A 25350-nucleotide genomic window follows, 5' to 3' on the forward strand; every position below is an offset into this window, starting at 1 on the left:
TTGGATCGATCCCTTCCACTGCTCATGAAAATCCTCATGCTTGATTTCCTTCATGTTTAAGCTACAAGATAATCTTGGATATTAGTTTATTGGTTTGTAAGTTTAATGCAACTAATTTTGAAATAAAATATCACATGTTTTATTACATAAGTAAAATTTTTGTACAATACAATTACAAACTATAGAACCCTACGAGATTTAGGGCATCAATCCCAACATCTAGGACTACGAGTTGTATAATCTAGGGCAAGTGGGAGAAACACCTATGAGTATATGATGGCTAGTGAAGACAAACCATGGGTATGTGATGCCCTAGTTTATTGAATTTCTCTCTAAAACTCAAACAACTCAACATTATGTAAATACATGTGTTACCATTGGAGTTTTAGTCCAAGTGGGAGTTTGTTGGATTTTATGTCCTAAAACTCGTGATTTGTAAGTAATAAACTTATTATGTTATCAATAAAGATGTTATTGAGGTTTTCTTCAATAAAGTTGTTATTGAATGTATGAATTACTCATTTCGTTTTAGAAAGAACCTAAATCCAATAAACAAAGATTCATGGCTATTATATGAATATTTGAACATTATTGGCAACATAAAGAGGAATAAATCGAGTAAATAGCCAAAACAGTCTATAGTATATGAATAAGGTTAGGTGCCTTATTCTGGTAACACTATCAGATGCGGTCCACTTTATATTTAGTACAAACGATGTGATCCTGAATTATTCATGTGGAGACATGTGAGTGGAGGCGTCCTGTGCAAAGAGTTTGTATAAGATTGCACCAAGAAATAAGTCATTCTCACTTTATAACGCTATTTACTGTTTAAGACTAACTATTTCAAAGTGATGACCTAGGTAACTTGACCTTAATCCCGAGCTAATTATGAACTCCTGTTTATTCGAGTTTATCCTTAGATTTGCATGGGTGGGGGTTGGCTCAACCGTACCAGCTCAATAAGCCTCCCATTTCAGGGGTAAGATTGGGTAGATAGCTGGGGACATAGAGTGCAAAATGAAATTCATTTCTACCCACTTTTAAGGATAATAAAAAGGTTGTTCCCTTAAGTGCTGACTCCAACTCTTAAACAAGGGGCCCCACCCTCTCATTGGCTCGAGAGGGACTTAGTTCAGTGATTGGATTGCAAACCAATTATTCATTAGAGGATCTATAGGACTTAAGGAGCAAGATTTAATTTTGGGGATAAAATAGTTTTTGACCCAGCCGTTATTACAAATAACTTGTGAAGGGTTAACCTACTAATCATGGTTATATCTAGTGGACACAACATATCTACAATGAGGAGAGTGCAACTACTGGACTTTAGTAGAGTGACTCGGTAGTTAACGAATGGTGATTAATTAGGTTAAAGAGTTTAGCCGGATAATCTCGTATCGTTGGAGTCCATGATCTGTAAGTCCATGAGGTCCCCCTGCTAGCTCATATCAAATTAAACCTTTGAATAGTGTGATGAACGAATTTGAAGTGTTCGAATTCGGTTGTTGGAGCAAAACATTAAATATATATTATATGTTTAACCTAATATTAATTGTGAATTAAACATAAAGAGAGATGAAATTAGAGATATATAAATAAGATTTAAATATCAAGATTATGAATAGAAATTCATATTAATTGAGATTAGTGTTGGATTTAATATTAAATTCAATTAATTATAGAATATTAATTTAATTTTAAAATTAATTATTAGAATTAATTTTAAAATTAAATGGAATTGGTCAAAATTGCATTACAAGTCAAAATACTTGACTAGGTCAAAATTGCATCAAAAATCAAAATTGTTGACTAGGTAAAAAATACAATGAAAGTCAAAATGTTGACTTTTGACTTTGAAAGTCAAAAAAGTCAAAAAAGTCAAAATTGTTGACTTTGGAAATTTGAGAGTCAAACTTTGACCTTTGACCAAGTTAGTGGAAAGATCCAACAATTTTGAGTGGGAAATTCTAACATTTGCATTGCTAAGTGTTGTCTTCAATTGAAAACACTTGCCCCACTAATCCCACTTTAAATTAGTGGATTTTTTAGTGTCAAATTATCATCAAACTCAAATTTGCATGTTTTGCATGATGTATCCTATAAAAGGAAGAGATTTATGAATTTTAGACCTCTTGGCCAAGTGGATTTTTATGAGATTATTTGATAATCTCAAACCCATTTTCTCACAAAAATTCTTAACATTTTCCTCTCCAAATTAGTCACTCATCGGATCCCACCATCCCGTTCTAATGTCGGAGAATAGTCGAAAAAACTTTTGTGGTGGTCTACGAATCGTTCATGAAGAGGTTGGAGTTAATTTGTAGAAGGTTTGAGACTACCAAGGTTGTATATATTATTTCTCTTTATTCTTAATTTAAGTGCATGCTTATTCTTTGAAATTAACCTAATTAGAATACTTTGGATCTTTTTTTCTTTTGTTGTGCATGTGTTCGGTCCATCAAGCATATATTAATTGAGTTGAATGCAGTAATAGAAAAGAATTCTCCAAATTTGTGACATCGAAGGCTAGGGCATATGAGTGATAAGGGGATTAGATTGTTGGCAAGTAAATCTCTTATCCCTATTGATAAATTATTATTTCTTGACCCTTGTGATCATTATTTGGCAGGTAAGCAACATAGAATTTCTTTTCTGGGTAATCCACCAGAAGGCAAGGAAAATTGGAGTTAATACATTCTGATATTTGTGGGCCTATTGAGGTGGAGTCACTTGGTGGCAATATATGTTTTGTCACTTTTATTGATGATGCTACTCGAAGAACATGGGTGTATATGATGAAGACAAGAAGTCAAGTGTTCGAGATTTATAGGAAGTTTTGTGCTATGGTAGAAAAGGAGGCCGAAAGAAAATTGAAGTGTCTTTGATCTAACAATGTTGGTGAGTATACTTCAAATGAGTTCAAGTATTATTGTTCACAACATGACATTAGATATGAGAAGACAGAGCGTGGGACACCATAATATAATGGAGTTGTTGAGATGATGAACATAACCATTGTGGAGAAGATGAGGAGTATGCTTAGAATGTCTAATCGTCCTAAGGCATTTTGGGGTGAAGAAGTGCAATATGCAGTATATTTGATTAATCAATTTCCATTAATTCCTTTTGGTCTAGATATTCTAGAGAGAGCGTGGAAGAGACAAGATCCCACTTATTTGCATCTCAGAGTCTTTGGAAGCAAGGCATACATGCATGTGCCTAAGGAATAGAGATCAAAGCTTAATTCGAAGACCAATCCATGTGTTTTTATTGGGTATGGGGATAAAGAGTATGGTTATAGGCTCTACGATTCAGAAAAGAAAAAGGTAGTAAGAAGCAGAGATGTAGTATTTTGAGCACGAGAAAGGTGCAAATCTTCTTAGTACAAGGTATACTTCTACTTCAGAGTTGTGATTTGATACTACTAATGATTCTACTTTTACTCCTTCTGTTGTTGAGCCAAAAAGTGAGAATGTTGATGATGTACATGATGATGTTGGTGAGATACAACCTAATGATAATGTACTAGATCATGTTGATGATGATGATCTCAATGAGTCTTCATCTTACGATGAAATTCATGAGGAAGATGCATATAAGGAAGTGATTCATGGAGAAGTCCATGAGTAGGGAGGCAATCTATTCCCCAAGTGGAGGATACTCAGGCTCGAAAGTCTACCAGAGTACGTAAACCTTCAACAAAGGATCCAAACTCAGAGTTCATTCTAGTTAGTGAAGATGGGGAGCTAGAGAACTATCAAGAAGTTTTGTCTCATAATGAAAAAGAGCAGTGGCTTGATATAATGATGGAGGAGATAAATTCCCTGGAAAAGAATGGAACCTATGAGCTCATAAAGCCTCCAAGGGCAAGAAAGTGTTTAAAAACATATGGGTTTTCAAGTACAAGAAGGCTTGTGAGAAGATAGTGAGGCATAAAGTCAGATTAGTGGTTAAGGGATGCAACTAGAAAAAGGGCATTCATTTTGATAAGATATTCTCTCCAATGGTCAAAATGACATCTATCAGAACAGTGTTAGGATTAGCAGCAAGTCTTGATTTTGAGATAAAGCAACTTGATGTAAAAACCACCTTTTTATATGGTGACTTACATGAAGAGAACTACATGGAGCAATATGAAGGATTTGAAGAAAAAGAGAAAGATAAATTTGTTTGCAAGTTGAAGAAGAGTCTTTATGGGCTTAGACAGGCACCAAGGTAGTGGTACAATAAATTTGATTCGTTTATGATAAGCAATTATTATAAACGAACTACAGCTGATTCTTGTGTGTATTTTAGAAAGTTCTCTGCAAGCAATTTCATCATTCTTCTTTTATATGTAGATGATATGTTGATAGTTTGGAGCAAATATATATATATAATATATTATATATATGATTCAAAAGCTGAAAGAAATACTTGTCTAATTCATTGAGATGAAAGATTTGGGCCCTCCAAAGCAATTTTTAGTTATGAAGATTACTCGTGATAGGAAAGCTGAGATATTGTGGTATTTCCAGGAAGAAGTATATTGAATGGGTTGTTGAAAGGTTCAATATGAAGCATGCTAAGCCTATTAGTGCACCACTAGAAACTCACTTTAAGCTAAGTAAGAGAACTTTCCCTACAACATAGAAAAGAAAGAAGTTTGTCCATCCATCTTCTTACTCTTATGTTGTAGGGTTTTTTTTTTTTTTTTTTTTTTTTTTAATGTATGTTATAGTGTGTACTAGACCTGATATTACACATGTAGTCAGTTTAGTGAGTTGTTTTCTATCCAATCCAGGTAAGACTCACTGGAAAGTAGTGAAGTGGATCTTTAGATACTTGCGGGGCACCTCCAAATTGAGTTATGTTATAGAGGTGGCAAACCTATGTTTGAAGGCTATACTGATGTAGACATGGCAGGTGATCTTGATAATAGAAAGTCTACCTCAGGTTATATGTTTACATTTTCAGAGGGAGCCATCTCTTGGCAATCCAAGCTATAAAAATGCATAGCATTATCCACAACTGAGGCAGAGTATATTGCAGCAGTGGAAGCAAGCAAGGAGATGATATGCCTTAAAAGATTTCTTCAATAGTTGGGTTTGAAGCACAATGATTATGTGATATTTTTTTAATAGTCAGAGTGCTATGGATTTGAGCAAGAATCTAATCTATCATGTTTGTACTAAACACATTGATATTAGATATCATTGGCTACGTGATGTAATTGAAGAGAAGAGATGAATTTGAAGAAAGTCCACATTGACAAGAATAGTGTAGATATGTTAACTAAGGTAGTTCTCCGAAGCAAGATTGAGCTTTGTAGTAAGCTTTCCAGGATGAGGTCCAAGTGATCATGGATGTTATTGAGTCTTCCCCGTGTTCGACTAGAGGAGAGATTGTTGTGGGTGTCCAGCCCACTTGTTGCACAAGTAAGAATTTATTTTAAACTTGTGTTTTGTGAACCCAATTTGGGCTAATTTTTTGGGTTGGCCCATCTTGGAAGCCCTAGGTTTCCTTTTATGTGATATGAGGATGACATAAGGGAAAATAGAGTGAAAAAGAAGTAAAAAATCAGAGAGAAAAGAAAGTCGTTCAGTTTTTTAGTAACAACTTCCATATAATTGTCGATTGCCAGAGTTTAAACCGTTGTGTCGTACTTAAATTTGGTCAGCCTATTTGGGACATATAAGATCTCATTTTTAATGGTTGGATCATTGTTTGGAGGTATGGTTTGTCGTAATCGTTGCTAAATAGAACTTGTAAAACTGGGTGATTTTCATTCTTTTTTATCTCTCAGGTGTTGATCTTTCATGTATGATAGTATTGGTGGGTAGTGAATCTTTGTATGACTGATTTGGGTTCTTTTTCCCTCATTTTATCATAATAAGAAAAGTTGATAAGGGTGGACTCCTCACAAATCCCGTGGTTTTTACTCTTTACATCGAAGGTGGTTTCCACGTATAATTCATGTGTGCTCTTTGCTTTTAGTTTTCTAGAATTTTGTGGTTTATTGCTATCCATTGTTGGTTCCTTGCTTAGTGGAACAATTATTTAATTGATTATTTTGGAGAAGATCCTAGTGGGTTGTATATTGTTTGGGTCTTATTAGTATACATGTGCCTCTTCAGAAGTGGCATACAATTTATAGTTTTTATATAAATATGACCTATATTCTTAGTTCGCATTATTATTATTTTTATAAATATCACAAAATTAGGTTCGGATAAATCAAACTGGAAATAGTTATGCATAAAGAAAAAACAACTATTCTATCCCAAAAAAAAAAAAAAAAAAAACACAATTTTCTTTTAGGGTCCCTTTAGATATGACAGATATTATTTTATGGATATGTCAATAATAAATATTTATTTCAGTTTGATCACTCTTCCAACCAAAATACTATAGAAAGCATATAAAAGAGGATCAATGTATGCTACATTTGTAACATGAAGTTAATACTTAGATAGAAATTGATAGTACACTTTGTGGGCTACTTCTATGATAGAAATATTGTTGGTCTTTATGATTTTCAGACTATTTTTTTCTATTCATTTGGTAGGAATTGAGGAATTTAAAGAAACAAAAGGAACTATTGAGAAAAATCCTAAATAAGATTATTAAAGTCAAATATACGAGAAAGTAGCGTTGAGCCGCTATTTAAAACATCTCGACGCTTGTAAATATATTCAAGTAAGAAAATTTGTATAGGTAGTGTCTCAACGCTCGATCTATAACATTGATTGTAAACTAGACTAAATATTATTTATCAAAGTGTGTATCATTGTTCTCTTTTGAAAATTAAAACCTAAATAATCCACCCTTAATTGTAATCTAAGTCCAAAGAGGCTCCAAAATATTACTATCCTCAAATAAGTATGAAGAGCTGTGATAACTTTGAGGGCTAGCAATGTTGTAATTATCATTAAGTGATTGATGATCATACATTGGTGGTTGTGGCATTTGAGCCAATTCCTTGCAAATTAGAGTCATCAAATTGGCTTGTTGACATTGCATCTTGAGAATCTCTGCTTGAGCCTTGGCTAACTCACCTTGTAGGTCATTTATTTGTCTTTGAAGTTGGAAAATTGAGCCTGCACATCCATAAATTGGATCTCTTATTCTTGCACTTGCCTCGTATACCATACTGTTCACGGCATCTTCTCTTTGCGATTTAGGAAGATCCTGCAAATGTCGATAATACGAGAAGAAATTAGTTGGAAATTTGAAAAGGTTGAGGGTCTTAAACTTAGATTTGCTAGTTATTCTTTTTAATATTTTGGTGTGAAAATGGAGGTTGAAATAATAATCTTGAACAATAGGACTTTAGAATTGGAAATAAGATTGATTATTAGGAGGGAATGAAAATTTGAACATGCATCTTGATGTAAAAAAGCATCAATATTATTATTGAGGTGTCATTGAATAATTTTTCAAGTGCAACGTATTAAAGAGAGATATAGAATGAAAGAGATTGTATGTACGAAGTAATATCTCTTTATATAAAAGTCAATATAGAAGTCCAACACAAACTTTTTCTCTCCATTTTTTCATTCTCTTTTCTACCTGTTTTTTATAATTATCTTTAGCAATATATTTGAATAATTAAATTAAGAATATTAGAGGAGTTTATTTTATTTTTTATTTTTTAACTCATCGTTATTTCTTCCATAATTTAGGTTTAATTTTCTAAATTTTGTAGGATGTTGGGCCCCTAAGTTGGATTGAGTTGGTGGATAAAAAGAAACCCCTTCACCATTTGGTTCATTAATAATTAAAGAGGTACATTATCTCGTTGTTCATATTAACTCATATTTATTAGAGGTGTTTATGAGTTGGATTGGATTGAAAGATCCAATCCAATTGTTCGGGTTGTAAATTTCTTCAATCCAAATAACCCTTATTAAAAAATGAACCCAACCCAACCCAACCATGAAATATTTGTGCTGGGTTGGTTCAGATTAATCTAGTCATTTATTTAAAATTTTGTTCTAAAAAAAGCAAAACATAAATATGTAAAAATCTAATTTAATTATTTGCATATATTGAATTAAGATTAACTACTCAATTTCAATTTATGTAGTGAAATTTTTTTTCTAAAGTGCAAAGAAACTATTTTTAAGAGTTGTTAAAAAAAATTATTCAAAAAATATTGGAATTAAATAAAATTAAAACCAATATATGTATAAATAATTGTGTTATAAGTAACAAAATATATATATATTAAAGTTAATAATAAATTCAGATTTGTTCGGGTTGGTTTGAGTTATATTAGGTGAACTCATGAACCAATTCAACCCATAAAATTTTCATTTATTTGAAGCTAACCTAACCCAAATGAGTTGATAACCCAACCCAAACTGCATGGATTGGGTTAGTTGATCGATTTTTTTAGGTTATCAGATTTTTTGAACACTTCTAATATTTATCATCTCGTTATTCGTATAAACTCTCTCAATTATTCTATTTCTATAATAATTCTTAACTCAGCTCAACTTTATACTCCAAACTCTCTAGTTAAGTGGAATATTGAAATTTATTAGATGTAACCTTCTTTATAAATATAAAAATGACAACTTAAAAATAAATATATTATAAGAAATATTAAAACTTTATTTTCACTTCCAAAATATATAAAGGAAAAACATTAAACACATGAAATCATTTAATGTCCAACAAGCGACGAGAAACAAAAACGTTATCAAATTAATCGAAGTTACCTGAAGCAATTTGATGATGTTGCTAGCGCCGAAGATTCTATGAGCAATAGTGAATTTGAGAGGTTCGGTTGGGGGAAAATACGGGCCCAATTCGCAATTCTCTCGGCATCTCCGCCGGAGAATTTTGCAAGCTGCACACGGACTAACCGCCGTCGTGGCCGCCGCCGTATTTGGCTCACTTTTCTCCATTTTAGCGGAAGAGAGTGGCGGAGAGATGAGACTTCATCAGAACCAAAACAAAGTATAAATAGGCAAGGGAATATAAAGGACAGACAACGGTGTCAAAACGACGACGTTATCTCCTTGATTTTCATTTAAAAAATAAAAAATAAATGAAAACCTTATCGTTTGGCTTGCATTGTTTATGGCTGCTTTTAATGTTTGTCTTATTTTGTATTTTCCTTTTATTATTTATTTATTTATTTTTGGCTTATTTGTATGAAAATTCTGCGGGTTTGAAATAATTTAAGCCATTTTTCTTACATAAGAATCAAGAAACAGTAAGAATGATGAAGACTAATAATCCAAAGAATAATTAATTACGCAAACTTTGAAACTTCATTTGCGATTAGTTAAAAATTAGGCAGTGTTACAGTACAATTAACTGATTAAAGTACTAGAAATCAACTTCCCGTATTAAATATTTTTTTTCCGGTAATTTATATTATATATATATATATAAAAGTTACAAACGAAGAATCTTTATATCTCTAATTTCTCCTTACATCTCGTCATAATTCTTATTTTATCATTCACTACAACTATTTGAGTCTAGGTGGTTGCATGAAAAATGGTGTACTTTTTTCGTGTATGGAATGTGATTTAAACTATAGATATGTAATATTACAATGTAACAGTGAAGATATGTTTGAATGGACAGTCACGTCAATTGCCTCATTATAATTATTCGAGTCAAATCGGTTAACGTCATGATCTAACAGCGAAGATATGTTTGAACTGGATAGTTATCTCATTTGTCCCGTTATAACTATTCGAGTCAAATCGTTTACAAGACGAAGTGATAAATCTGAGTGTGATGTAGACCTTAGATATGAAAAATCACGAATTTAAAGGTAGAGATATGTTTGTATGGATAGTCACGTCCTTTGTGTCATTACAACTATTGGTCGAAGTGATACACAAAGAAATGAAGTGGCACATCCTTTCATATATGATTGTGATTTATAATATAGATACATGAAATTATTTATATCATCATTCATGTAAATTAACATGATAATCGATATGTAAAAATTGACTATGTAAATGATTCTAAAGATATATTTTGAGATGAAATAAATGGCAATAATGATCATAATCTTTTACGAAAATAATATCACGTATTGTCTTCTAATTTTTATAGTTTAGTTGTTACGTCCAATTTTATAATTTATTTAATAGAAAAAATATATTTTTGAACAATTTCACTAGTTAGGAATATATGGGACTAATATCAAAGTTGAATGTAAAAATGAAACCTCCCGGCCCTATAAAGGGAAATAATTAAAATCTAACTCAAAGTTCAATAATATTTTGTATAATTTAATCTTAAATTTAAAATCGACAGCTCAAATACCTAATAATAACATTTTGAGAAGTTCATGAATTATCTAAATTACTCTTACATTATATTGTAGCCAATGTGTAAGAAATACTTTTTTAGAAAAATTCTTATAAATAGAGAATTCTAAAAAATATTTAGGCTTTATAACAAAAAGTTCTAAAAGTGCCTTATATTTATAAAATTTAAATATTTTTAAATATTTTTTATATTTAAAAAAGTCTCGTACTTTTAAGTATATATTTCCAAACATATACGCTAATTTTGTTGAAGTGGAATTGAATAATAGAGATTTTTCACACATTATTCGTGAGATTTAAAAAAAAAAAATCACGAGAAGATACTATTTTTGGAAATGTTTTCAATTATTTGGAACATATAAGTATATTTTCATCCACGTGTCATATTTTTATCGATATTTTTATGTTTTCATGAGTTCGATATTGACATGAGGAGAGTGAATAAAAGTTTTCTATCGTATAAAAATCAACGAAACATAGAAAATAAGTAACCAGATCTTACTATAATGAATATAATATAAATAAATGACATGCATTTAACTTGTTTAAAAATTTAAATCTTAAATATTTATTTATTAATTTAATTTTTTTCAAATTTATTATTTTTATAATTTTACAGAAATATCTTATGAAGCACATATACTTAATGTGAGGCAAAAAATCCGTATCAAATACATATTGGATATCAATACTTTCAGATACTTCTCAGATACGTATCTGACACGCGATTTGACGTATTTATTTTTACACATACATTTTTTTAATGAAAAAAGACAAGCAACTCATTTAATCTTTCTCAATTTAAAACTAGGCAACCTATTTAAGAAGTATACTACTCGAGTCCAAAACTAAAAGAAAAAAATAAATAAAAAACCAAACCCTAAAATCATCTAATTTTCATTTTTACATTTGAGTCCCCACACAAAGTCCACCAAAATATAAACCATTTGGATATCTTCAACAATTCAATAAAGAAGTTTTTCGTTTATCTTCATGTTTCTCCCTCTAATCTTCTTCTTCTTCTTTATAATATGAGTCATTTTCCTATTGCATTTTATTAACTATTGTACTTCAACTTCTTAGATGTTGCTTTTTTTTGTATTATATTTTAGTATTTGTATTCTATTTTGTGCTATTGTTATTAACTTGTATGCTAAATTTATCTATATCCTAGATTTTTTTAAGAAAAAGAAAATGTATCTTCATAGTATCAATATCCTCGTTTTTTTAGAAATATATATTCAAAAAATATATAAAAAATGACGTAACCTTAGATGTATCCGTATCTTAATTCTTTAAAAATTGACGAATCATCATATCTGATCGTATCCATATCGTATAATCGTATCTATATCTGTGCTTCATAGGAAATATCTATCTCCATATTTTTGTAGACACCAATATTTTCATAGACGACAATTTAAAACTGGCACATAAGTCATTCCACGTTTATGCCAGTCACATATTATTGGAATTGTATTATAGTGATAATACACATCCATTTCTATTAATTTCTTATACAAAATTAATTAAACTTGTCATTTTACAAGACCTTTTATAGTCAATGCCGGTTTTCAAAATTATAATCTTTTTCTCTTTTAGAAAATAAATAATAAATTCATGTTGTTTTGTCTTCTCTATTTCAAACTTTATTTTTCTTGGCCTAGTTCAACTACACGAGATGATAGATATACAATTGTTAATTTAAATTAATTAGTATTTTATAATTAATGAGTTAATTGTCTTATATCATTGTAAAACTATAATTAATCCTTTTAAGATTGTACTAGAGAGCTTTTGATTATCATGTAAAATATTTTTTTTTTCTTTCAGAGCTCTTCCACAATTTAGAAATGAAAATTTCTTGTTTGATTGTAGATTATGCCTTCTGTCGTTTGTGATTTTTGGACTAAATGATAGAATCAACATAACAAAGAAAAGTAAACTATCAGACCAAGAAAACAATAGTAAATAGACAAACAACTGGGTCGAGAGGATGAAACGGGCTTAAGAAAAACTAGCTAATTTGGCTTTGAGCCAAAGTAGCCCAATCGGTCAAGGATGAGGCCGACCCTCTATGTTTCACGAATGGAGCATACTACGACTAATTATTTAGACCTTGAGAAGATGATGGTTTGGGTCAAAAATCCAAACCAACCTCCTCGGTCTCGGCCTTGGCCAAGGATAAGGTTGAGGTTAACCCTATTTGTTTGGTGAATGGAGCATACTATAGCGTATTTGGGCTTTGAGAAGAGGATGGTTTGGGTCAAAAGCCTAAACCAACCTCCTTGGCCTCAGGCTTGACCAAGTATGAGCCAAGACCAAGGTTGGGCCTCCAAACTTGATGAAGAGGGCATGCTAAATGCATACCTTGGCCCGTTTGGTTCGAGAGTTAACATAATATGACTCGGAAACATTGATATGGATGCTTTATGTCAAGGTTTCACTATAAATACATCACTACGACTTATCCTAATACTAAAACTCTCTATTCACTACATAGTAACTCTTTCTGGCAAGTACCACATCAGTGTGCAGATCTTTTCATCTTGCATGTCACATTCTTCCCCAAATTATAAATTTACCATTGTTGTCACGTAAAGTCAGGTACGTTTTTCACTGTCCAAAACTTGGTAATGAAACCTTCATATCAAATTTCCATCAGAGCATATAGTTAAAGTTTGTATAAGAGTTACTTAAAATTTCATTGAATAACCATTTAGCATCAGGGGAGGTTACATTTCCTAATGCTAATCTAGTTTCGCATCGGGAAAGATTTCAAAAATTTACATATCTTTTGTTGTTTTTCCCTACATCTTAAAATTTTGTGTCAATAATGATCTTTTTTTATATAAAATTCTTCTAATTTATTGAAATCAAACCTTTTTTTTAAAAAAAAAAAAAAAACAATAATTGAAAACTACTTGAATCTTACAAATTTAAATAAATGAACTAAAATCAACAACTTTTACATTTAATTAGTTTTCTTATATAACATACAATTTAATTTCACAAAGTTAATTATAATTACATAATATCCACGAAACATAAACTCCGAAATACCTACAAAATATAAATCTACGTTACATAATATCCATAAAATATATCTTGATTCTTCTCTACTTCTTGCTTGAACATAAACCCGGAGATACCTACAAAATACAAACAACATTAATACAAAACATAAACAAACTATACATTTACCTATATATCAATCCCAAAACTCAAACTTAAACATAATTCAACTCAATACAAATAACAACATCAATACAAAACGTAAATATTACTATACAGAATACACTTTAATCTCAAACTTATTTAGAAACTAAAAATCAAAGGTACTATAATTCAACTCAAACTTAAACATAATTATGCATTTTTTTTTTATCAAAGATGGTGCCTCTTTTGTTGAGTTCACTATTTTTTATCGGATCTCAATTTTTTTATATTTGAATATGCAAATGCAAAAGCTTACCTTGGCTTCTTAATAATAACACTACATACAAGCCATTTTTCTTCCATTACCACTTCAGCCTCAAACTAAAAAGTCACTTGAATCCTACATCATGTATTTACTCCTATAATAATAGCAATATTAATTAAAAAAAAAAAAAAAAAACTTAAACATAACTATGCATTTATCTATATAATATGAGACTCTATAAAACCTAAATTAAACTTAACATTAGTAACTTCAAATAAAATCTAGACCCTCACCCTCACTAAACCTCTCCCCCTCTCAACACACGTCAAAAATCAACCTCAAAACTTAAAGTTCAACTCAAACCAATTTCAAACTCAATATACTTTCCAAATACGTCAAAACTATGTTTGAATTTAAATTCAATCTAAGAACATTAACAACTTCAAATAAATTTTAGACCCCCATGACAATTTCAAACTCAAGTTTAAACTTAAATATAGATATACTTTTACCAGTATAACAATTACAAAATCAAAATAAAGCTTCAAATTCAACCTCGGAACAATTAACAACTTTAAATATACTCTAGACACCCCGTCACACACACTTTAAAGTCAAATTGAAATTTAGAAACTATGACTTTTTTCTACCCAAGGAGACAAGCCGATTGAAGTATGTCAAGAAAAACTAGAAAAATAAGAATTTTCAATAATCAATCAAATGATCAATATACCTTCGGAGATATAACCCTTTAAATGAGATGAGAATTTCTACGAAGAAAGTTTAAAGACTTTGCCATTTGAAGTAAATCATTGTCCTTGGATAAAAATACATATAATTCAACCATAAGTTAACCCCAAATTATCTCGACAATACTCAAATATCCCCAAACTCATCCTATATACTAATCTCAAGCATATAAATATAACAGCTAATCTAAAACATAACAATATAAACTACTCCTTTTAATGAAACTAACTCAAACCAAACCTCATAATGCTAAAAAATAAAACTAACTCGAACCAAGTCTCAACAACCGTAACTTACCAAAAAAATTGCACAAAATGTATCCTGATGCTATATAAATAGCATCGGAAAAAGGCGTGATCTCCTAATGCCATGTTTCACAGTGCACCTAAATCAATAGATAATTCAAATTATTTTGTAATGAATAACTAATAGGGACAAGACCCTCAAACTAACTATTTCCACAATGGTATGATATTATCCACTTTGGGCATAAACCCTCGTGGCTTTCTTTTTTGTTTCAACCCAAAAGGTCTCATACCTATGGAGATAATCATCCTCACTTATATACCCATGATCCTCATCTTATCTAATCAAGTGTGGGATTTTGGTCGCATTCCCAACAATCCTCCCCTCGAACAAAAAATCACCGAGCCTCCCCTCAAACAATCATCCATCCGTCTAACTCATATCAAGGCTAACTCCTTTTCACCCGATCATACCACCTATCCAATAGAGTTCAACCACGGATACCATGATCGTCCTCTTATCTAACCAATGTGGGACTTTGGTCGCATTTCCAACAATAACATTATTTAGGTCATTGTTGTAGACATCATCTTTTTACTTTTTTACCATTTCCTTTTTTTCTTTTACTCTTCTTTTATTTTTTATAATTAGAATAAATATTGTCAATCATATCTATCACTTTCTTGGTTATGTCGTAATTGTTTTTATTATAAAATATTCAAGTTTAAATTTAAATTAAGGCTTATTTTATAAAAAAGAAAAATCTTAAATTAATATATAGATTATCTTGTTGAGGAAAATAGCATATGGATATAATATATAAACTATATTAATTTGAAAAGAAATTTAAATTAATAAAAATAAATATGTTATATGAATTCAAATTATATTATATTAATTATACATTAATGAATAGTTGCAAGCGTGTTCTTGAACATTATATAAATTTAAGACATTATTTCTTAGTTGAAATCATATGAAATAAGCACAATTATCCAAGTAATATTTCCAGTTATGTAAAAACATATTCCTAAAAGACTAGCATAGTTATTTAAAGATGTTGGGCATTGTGTGATTCCATACATCTTTAATTTCAAGCATCGTAAGATTCTTGTTATCTACATTTTCTAAAAACGAACAACCTCTAAGCATATAAATTAATTTTGAAGTCTTTCACTCATTTTAAGTTGGTGAAATAATGTAGTTTAGTATTGGATATTTTTCAACTCTCTCCTACAATTTGTCTCTACTGAATTTTTGAGAGTCGAATTATTTCCATCGTAAATATTTAAAGTTAAACTAAAAGAAACAAATACTTAAGAGATGGAGATTCAATATCCAATTTAAAAGGAGGAAGAATGGCATAAGATAGTTTAGGGTTTTAAAAAGCATATCTTCCAATGGTATTTAATGGCATCGGTGAACCACAACCTCTCCCGATGCGACTTAACATTGTTGGGGTGAATCCCCACTCTCCCGATGCCCAATTCACAAGCGTCGAGAATTCCCAAAACCATGATTTCATGGTCTTCTCTCGATGCCAACAAAGTTTCGTCGGTAGAATTCTCTGCCTCGACACTGATCTTAACAATGTCGAGATAGTTCAATCTTCTACATTTACATTATATCAAACTATTTTTTTTCTCCGAATTTTATATATATATTCTATATTAAATATTTGCAAAAGGACAAATTCCTAAAAAAATAATTGTTATATATATATATATATATATATCATTTTCGAAAATATTAAAAAATAAAAATTCCCCAAAATATTTGCCAAAGTCATTTTTACATCAACCATATAACATACTAGAAAAAGTGAGATAATTGTCCAAAAGAACTGTTTTAAAGGCCTAAAATGATAAATGACCCAATTTTTTAAAAAAATACCAAATAATCCTTTGATGATATCATGATCACGTGAAATTACAACATTGACCTTGCTTTCTTGTTTTCTTCTCCTTGATTCCTTTTTCTTTTTTCTCCTCCTTTCCCCCGACTTCTTCTCTGACTTCTTCTCTGATTTCTTCCGATGCATCTTCTTCTTCTCCGATTTCTTCTCCACTATATCTTCTTCTTCTCCGATACGATGAGTTCGCACGAGCAGCTCCGAGGAGAGTGATTGTTGATGTCGGGCATTTGACAAGACTGTGTGAGTAAAGGAAGAGTGAAACCAGTGAATAATGGAAGAGCGAGACCAACAAGGGCGAGATCGGCAGAGCAAGACCGGCGAGAGCGAGATCGGTGAGAAGAGAAAGAAAAATGGGTCTTTTCTGCGTGTAAGAGTGAGAGCAAGATTGCTTTTCTGCACGCGCAAGAGTATATTTTGATAATTTCACTCTCAATTTGATGTTAGCAAAGGGTCATAAAAAATTGGGACATTTCGCATTTTTTACCTCATTTTTTGGTCATCCATCCAATGGACCTAGAAAAAATTGGGATAAATTCAGAGCTAATAAAAGGAAGATGTTTAAAATACTATTTTAATTCTTATACTTTGTAAGTTATGACCAATATTAATTTTTTTTTTACTTTTACATGTCTAATTTTGATTTTGATATTTTCAATAAATCTTAAATTTAATTTTTATCTAAATTAGTTAAATTACAACAATAATTTTTATGAGAAGATAGAAGACGTGAACACCAATGCTCATAATAATAGGTAATAAAAAAATTTTGAAAAAAAATCAACTATGAGTAAAATGTAGGGACTAAATCTAATATTTATTAAAAAATATAAGGACTAAAATGAGATTCTTTAAAAAAAATATAATGAACAAAATGAAATTTTATTTAGTTAAAAATTTGATATTCTTAATCAAGAAACAAAGTTGGAATTATTGATGAGTTTGAATGGTGGGAAGGTAAGGTATAATTATACGGCAGGAATTTAGGTACTTCGCCGACCACTTTATTTATTGTGCTAGCTCTTTCTTAAGTACACGTAACTACTTCCTTAATAATTACATCTATACTTCTTTTCATTTTTAATATAATAATGATGACACCTTTTTTTTTAAGAGAGAAATCATGACACTTCTTTTAATGTAAATATTTTAAATCATAAAATTACTAAAAATATTTACAAATATAATAACATGTTACCGTCTATCAGTAATAGATTGCGATAGACATTTATCATTAATATTTATAGATGTCGATAGACCGCGATAGATGTCTATTGTAGTCTATCACGGTCTAATACTGATAAATAATAAAATTTTGCTATATTTATAAATAAATTGATTCATCTTTTTTGTTTGAAAACAACTCAGTCTTTTAAGTATACGGGTTTGTCCTTTGATGTATATATACTTTTCAATTATAGCAATGATGACATTTTCTTATATACATATTCCAGTGAAAAAACTACATTTTTTTTCTTGTTTGTAGTTGTTCTCTATATTTTAAAATGTTACCTTTTTATTTTTAAGTTTTGTGTTTAGTTTCCATTCGATCATTTATTAAATATTTATTCTTAAATTTTGACTTCAATTCCTATTTGCTCTCATAATTTCAAGATTATATACTTTTATACCTAATTTTCACCATGCGTACTTTTAATCCTTTGTGTTTTAATTTTGTTTTAATTAATTTCAAAAGATTTAAAAGAGTTGTAATTATATTATTACTTTTCACTTTTTTTTTTTTTTTGCCACTATTAAAGTTAACTAAAGAAATTCCACATGATCACTATTATTTTAGATTAATTGGCTTAGACTTAACATTAAAGACAAAATGTAAATATGAGAGAAAACTCAAGAATTAACATGGGTAAGATCTTGAGACCTAGGAAACAAATGAAAATTAAACACAAAATTAAAGGTAAAAGTGTAAGTTTTAAAATCTAGAAATAAAATAAGAACTAAACTCAATTTTAACATTATGAATACGAATGTAACAAACATAGGGATGAAATGAAACTATACGTAACTTATTTATTGAAAACGAGTTTTTTTTTTCTTCTTCTTTTATATTTGCTACTCAATAAGTGGTGAAATTAATATAATTCTTTCAAAAATTTATAGGTAGCTCAATTTCCTTCCATGGAAGGAGAGAATTAAAATTATTGATCTATTTGATGGTGTCTACTAAAATGTAAAAATTGAAAGAATTGAATGTGGAGATCCAAACTTCTTGACCTTTTAGACTAAGACATAGTGTCAATTTTTGTTTTTTTTTTTAAAAAAAAGTGAGGTATGAAGATTTAAATCTCGAGCTTTAAAAAAGAAATACATATTAATTATTGTTGAGCTATGCTCAATTCAACGATGATACAATATTTTAATGATGATATATATATATTAGCAATTTCACAATGCATTTAATAATAATTTGCTAATTGGTTGCCCTTGTAACAAGGGAAATATACCCATACCACACAACCATATCTTTCATCTTCTAGCTTTGACCATCACCTTCAAACCTCTGAAATTCAACTAGAATACACACCAACTTTTATATATCCAAATATTTTGAAATATCTTTTAAATTTCAAAAAGATTGGGTTAGGATCAAATTAAAATACCACATCTGTCACAAAGAAAAGATTTTGAATTAATGTACAAGGGAAGGACAAAATATATGGGTTACTGGTACAAACCATTTAGGTATTTAAAAAAAATGAATAAATGCAAATTTTATTATAAAGAAAAATTACTATTTTAGTTCAAGAACATATGAGTTTGGTTCATAAATTTTCAAAATGTATATTTTTTAGTCTTCAAATTTTTAAGAATAGATATATTTACCTTTTTAGTCTCGAAATTAATTTTTATCAATAGATTAAAAGCTTCTTAAAGTAATTTTTTATTATTATTTTAAATAATTATATGGTGTTTTAAATAAAAATAATTTAAAATAATTATCTCTTCTCTCCAAAATTCTTTTTCAAGTTTAAAATATCATATAAATATTTTTTTATAAAAATTATTTCAAGATCTTTTAAACATATTTTTATAATTCAGTGCTTAACAAAAGTACATTTTAAAAATTGAAGGATTAAAAAAGTATATTTTTAAATCACAAGAACTAAAAATGTACATTTTGAAAATTCATATACGAAACAACATATCTATTCTTCAAATTTCGACGACTGAAAAATTAATTTTTTTTCTTTATCATATTATTTAAAATTATGGAGTGATAACTTATTCCTAATACAAAAGTAGACGTGTGTTGACCTAAATCAATATTTTGTTGAAATTTCATTGATAATGGTGAGATTTGTTCAAAGGTTTCAAACATTCAATGTTCAAACCTAATCAATTGGGTCAGTTATATTGTTGATGGCCAAAAGTTGTCAAGATTTTTCTAGAAGTTTCCCTTCATGAAACAACTTAGGTTTCAAAGTCTAAATAATTAATTATATGTTCATAATTTGCTGTTTACAAGATTGATGGAGAAAAGGGGTCCAAATTAACATATATTTTTCATAGTGCATGCTTGGAACTTGAATTAATTCCAAGTTTGTTACCTATTAAGACTGGCATTGACTGTCAATATCCTTCTCATGTTTATCTTTCTTTGTTCTTCACAATACTTAGGTATAATGAGTTGGATGGATTGAAAGCACATTTAGCCTAAAAATGTCATGCAAATTTAGAAATTTTGGATTTGTTAAATATTTAATTATATTGTATTTAATCCAGGATTAAATTTTACTTTGGTTTAAATATGTCATTTTAATTATTTTTAATATAGTTGTGGGATCCTCAACGAGATAGAATGGATTAATTTTCCAATGTAGGATCCTCAACAAAATACAATGTGTTAATGACAAAAGATATACAAGAGGAAGATTCAATATCCTCCAATATATATAGGAAATCAAGTACCGATTGAAAAACAAAAAGGAGCTAAATTTGGAGGTTTTCTCAAATAGGAACATTCTCTAGTTAACAGTCTTACTTGTACAAGTAAAAGATCTATTGTAGGAACTGTGTGTAGGTTGCCAAAGAGAATTTGACTCGATGATATTGGGATGTGCTCCATTTCTAGAGGTCGATGGTTCAAACCTCTACCCTCTACCCCATAGTTGTTCTAAAAAAAATGTTCTTGAGATGTAAGGAATATTCACTAGTTTGGAGACCAATACTCATTGAGAAACAAAAAGGGGTTAAATTTTGAAGTTTTTTCAAATAGAAACATTCTCTAGGTGACGACCTAAGTTGTACAGCCCTAGAAACTAGAAAGCATATGTTATTTTGGTTTCAACAAAATCCTCATTTGAATCATACAAAATTTCTCTTATTCCTCTCCCACCAAATAAACTAAACCAAAGTACCACAAGATCTGATCAGCAATACACTATTAAACTTTGAAGGCAAGACAATTAGGGCCTTAAAAATATCCACCGACTTGCTTCAAAGCGTTTAGCAAACAAACACTTCAAACAGATACAATACCATTTGTATGACAGTCTACTCTAAAGCTTATTAATGGATAGCAGTCCTAAATCACTTGGGAGCCCAAACTTGGACATTTTTGGCAAGAGAAAGGGGACTATTCTCCACTCTAACGTAGATTTTTAAAAAATAAAAATGGCACCATATTTATGTTGTATCCGTGTCTTGTATTTATATATATGGTTCTTAGCTTCCCATTCAACCTGTTGCGCACTAGGGATTAAGTTCTTGGCCAAGCACGGGACTACAACTTTCGAGAGAAAGCCGAAGGGCTTTTAGCACTTGTATTTCTACTATCCACCGTGTACCAGCTCTCTAATCATTATCATTATTGACAAGCAACCTCTGCCATGATCCGTTTTAGTCTGGAATCTAAATTTATCAAGTAAATCCAAATTTCTTCTAATGTTAATACCGATTCCAAAGGTCTTGGGGAAGAGGATTGGTCTAGTTTCAAATTTAAAACTTCCCTTTGGCTGCTTGTGTCAACAATTTATTGTAACTATCCTTTTGGCATGATTCTCTTGGATTGATGCCTTTTTTTCTCCCCCTGTATAGTACAAATTCCATTTGTATATGTGCTCTCGAGAAACATATCGGACTCTGACTTATTGTTTGCATTCGGAGTAATAAAAAAAAAGCTAGACCCGATACAGTATTCCTTGGAATCTTGAATATGGTGTTACCAATAATTGTACTAGTCGACATATGTCTTTCTCCCATTCATTGGTACTAGTTGAAGAAATGGAAATTAAAAAATGTAAAACGAAAAAACTTAGAAAATCGATAATAATATCCCCACATTTTGTAACCAGTTTGCTTTTCAGCGGCCCATTTTGTTGAGATGTTTGTTTATACTTAATGTTTGAAGAATTTCAAAGTTTTTATTTAGAGAGTCAAAACTTGCCCTTATATACACTTGATTACCCAATTTATGGTTCCAAAAGAATAATATGAAATAATATAAATATTCATAAAATAGAGGTACAAATGGCTCAATAAGAGAGAAGGGAGTAAATTCTGTTGAGCTGAAATATAACCATAAGATTATGAAATAATTCTTCATATGTGGAACTCCTTTGTTGATGAGGACCTTAGAGTGTGAAATGTCATTATTGACTTGCGTTTGCCAGCTTGGAACCTTCCCTAACATCCCCTCCTTAAACTTGAGAGAAGTTTAATGACTCTGAGTTTGGATCATAGATAGAAGAACTGAGAATGGGTTAATGGTTTGGTAAGACAATTTGGTAACTGATCAGTCGTTACCACATATTGAACCTCAAGGCCACCACGAAGAACCTGATCCCTCATAAAGTGCACATCAATTTTTATGTGCTTGGTACACAAGTGAAAGACAGGGTTTAATGCAAGAGCTCCAACACTGACGTTGTCACATCAGAGAATGGTGCTCAAGAAGACTTCATCTCAATTTCACTTAGTAATTGTTGAATCCAGAAAATTTTAGAGGAGACATGAGCAAGAGCTCTATATTCTGATTTTGTACTAGAACGAGCCACAATTGTTTGCTTCTTAGACGACCAAGATACCAAATTTCACCCAACAAATATGCAATACACTGCAACAGATCTCCTATTATCAATATTGGATGCCCAATCTACATTCGAATATGTTTTACGATAAGATCAAACTCCGAGTTGAAACAGAATCCCAAAATGTTTAGTTCCACTGATATAATGAAGCACTCACTTCGTGGCTTGCCAATGAACATCAATAGGCGATTGGAGAAATTGACTCAGATGGTTCACCATATAAGAAATGTCTGGTCTGGTGTGTGTAAGATACTGAAGTGCCCCAATCGTGCTTTTATAGATAAAACGGATCTGACATATGTGTGCCATCACTGTTGGACAAATGTTTACCAAGCACGTATGGGGAAACAGTAGGTTGAAGATCTTTTAACTCAATTTTATCAAGCAGATCATCAATATATTTATCTTGATTTAGCAGAAACCTAAATTCTAAATAATGCACTTGAATGCCTAGGAAGTAGTTTAGTGCACCAAGTCTTTCAAAGCAAATTAGCTGTCAAGAACATTAACCAGCTGAGATATCAGAATTTGATTGTTTATTGTGATAATAACATCATCCACGTACATGAGTAGGAGAATTATGGAGTCGATAGAATGAAGAATGAACAATGAACAACAATATATCAGACTGAGAATTCTTAAAACCCTAGGCGAGTAGAGCTGTTTGGAGTGTATTGTTCCAGGCACATGGATCCTGTTTTAGACCATATATGACTTTGACAAGTTTGCATACATAATCTGGAAAATCAGGATTTACATACCCTGGTGGCTGACTTATGTAGACATCCTCATTCAAGGTTCCATTTAGGAACGCATTGTTGAAATCTAACTGTCTGAGACTCCAACCCTTAATGATCGTAATATTGAGTACCACGCGGATTGTTGAAGCTTTAACAACCGAAATAAACGTCTTAAAAAATCAATACCATAATGTTGATGAAAGCCTTTCACAACCAACCATGCTTTGTATCTTTGTATTGAACCACCGACATTTCTTTTCAAGCAAAAAACCCATTTATTGCCAAGAACATTAAATGATGGAGATGGCGGAACAAGATGCTAGGTATGATTAAAGATAAGAGCAGAATACTCACTGTCCATAGCAACCTTCCATTGAGGAGTATTTAGGGCATCATGAACTCTCGTAGGTTCAATCATGGACCAATGGGTGTGAACATTGGAGACCTATGCTTTAGGATTAAAGATCCTAGCCTAGCTTCTAATTATCATTCAAGGGAAAATCAACGAAGGTTTACCCAGTGGAAAGTGGGGATGGTCCCAATTTTTGTTTTTCCAAAAAAATTCAGAATTACAGAACAAAAAAGAAAGAAGGATTATGCATCAAGAATAAAATTATAACATACTTTTCTAATTAAAAAGGGAGAAAAAAAATTTACCTTTGAAGAACCGATTTCTTCACGTATTCTCTCGAACGGCTCACGATCCGAAATCTCAATAGGGACACCATCAAACAAAGTCTCATGTATTCTTCTTAGGGTTTGAGAATTGGAAAGAGTTGTGGGCCCTGCCTTAGGTTTGGAAGAGGTAAGAAGATGGAAAGAAAGAGAGGATTTTTTTCCTTCTCTGTAAACATTCTTTCAGAGAGAACCAACTCATAGAGAGAATTGTGGAAGAAGATTAATGAGAACCATTCATTCTTCCACAACCCACGTTGAAGAGGGGAGGGGGGAGTTATAGCTACCTTCCTTTAATTAAAATTTATTTAAATAAATTAAATTAATAATATATATAGATATAATATCTATTTTCTTATATATATACACACTATATGCTGTCTCTTATACACATCTAGATGTGTATAAGAGACAGAATATAGACACTATATGTTATATCAAATATAACATATAGCCTATAGGTTTATATTGCATCAAAAACGACATGACCTATAGTTTTATTTTCTCTCAATAATACCTGACGTTTAATATAAATCACATTTATATTAAATTCACTTGTATGAATCTCATCCATATAATTGATATTTGAATCATATCCAAATATTTAATTCCTCTTAACTTATTTATGGTATTTAATATAAATCATATTTATATTAAATTTAATTACGTGAATCTCATTCATATAATTAGTATTTGAATCATATTCAAATTTCTCTCGTATTACCTTATATTATAATGTATCAAATACATTATATTAATTATATCACATATATAATTAATTTAATTAATTATATCATATATAATTAATTCCTTCAATTAATTTGAACACTTCAAATTAATCCAAAATTAATTCTCAATTAAATCCCTGTTGAGCTACAAAGAGAACCTAATGGACCTATAGATTGAAGCTCCAACGGTACTTGAATAATTAATTAAACTCTTTAATTAAATTACCCTACACCATTAACTGTCGGTCATTCCACTAAAGACCGACAGGTTCACTCTTCGCACTATAGATAAATTTTTAGATCAATTGGATATAATCAATCAATAGTGCGACGACCCTGCACAAATTGCTCGTAAGCAAAGTTGGGCCAAAATTACCATTTTACCCCTGTAGTTACACCTAACTCCTTAAGTATCACTAATTTCTCTAATGAACAATAAGTGATAGTCCAACTATGAACATCGCTCTCGGGCCAGGAGAGGGTGTGGCCATTATGTTCAAGCCCTGGAATCAGTCTTTAAGGGAACAGTTTATCTA

The 25350-nt window shown here is 30.6% G+C and overlaps 1 protein-coding gene across 1 annotated transcript; it reads right to left on the reverse strand.

The window, feature by feature from the left end:
- Positions 1-6587: 6587 nt before the first annotated feature.
- Positions 6588-8943, reverse strand: LOC120082710 (LOB domain-containing protein 1). Its single transcript, XM_039037988.1, has 2 exons — positions 8709-8943; positions 6588-7173 (listed from the first exon to the last, which is right to left on the reverse strand). Exons 1-2 carry the CDS (start codon positions 8895-8897, stop codon positions 6823-6825), a joined length of 540 nt encoding a protein of 179 aa, XP_038893916.1. The 5' UTR covers positions 8898-8943; the 3' UTR covers positions 6588-6822.
- Positions 8944-25350: the final 16407 nt, after the last annotated feature.

Source organism: Benincasa hispida, chromosome 8 (genome assembly GCF_009727055.1).
Source record: "Benincasa hispida cultivar B227 chromosome 8, ASM972705v1, whole genome shotgun sequence".
NCBI lineage: Eukaryota > Viridiplantae > Streptophyta > Magnoliopsida > Cucurbitales > Cucurbitaceae > Benincasa > Benincasa hispida.

Bases quoted from the DNA above. Each gene is read 5' to 3' on its own strand.
- LOC120082710 (XM_039037988.1), bottom strand. From the start codon at position 8,897: ATGGAGAAAAGTGAGCCAAATACGGCGGCGGCCACGACGGCGGTTAGT. The intron at 7,174-8,708 runs GTAACTTCGATT...CGACATTTGCAG, and splicing joins ACATCATCAAATTGCTTCAG to GATCTTCCTAAATCGCAAAG.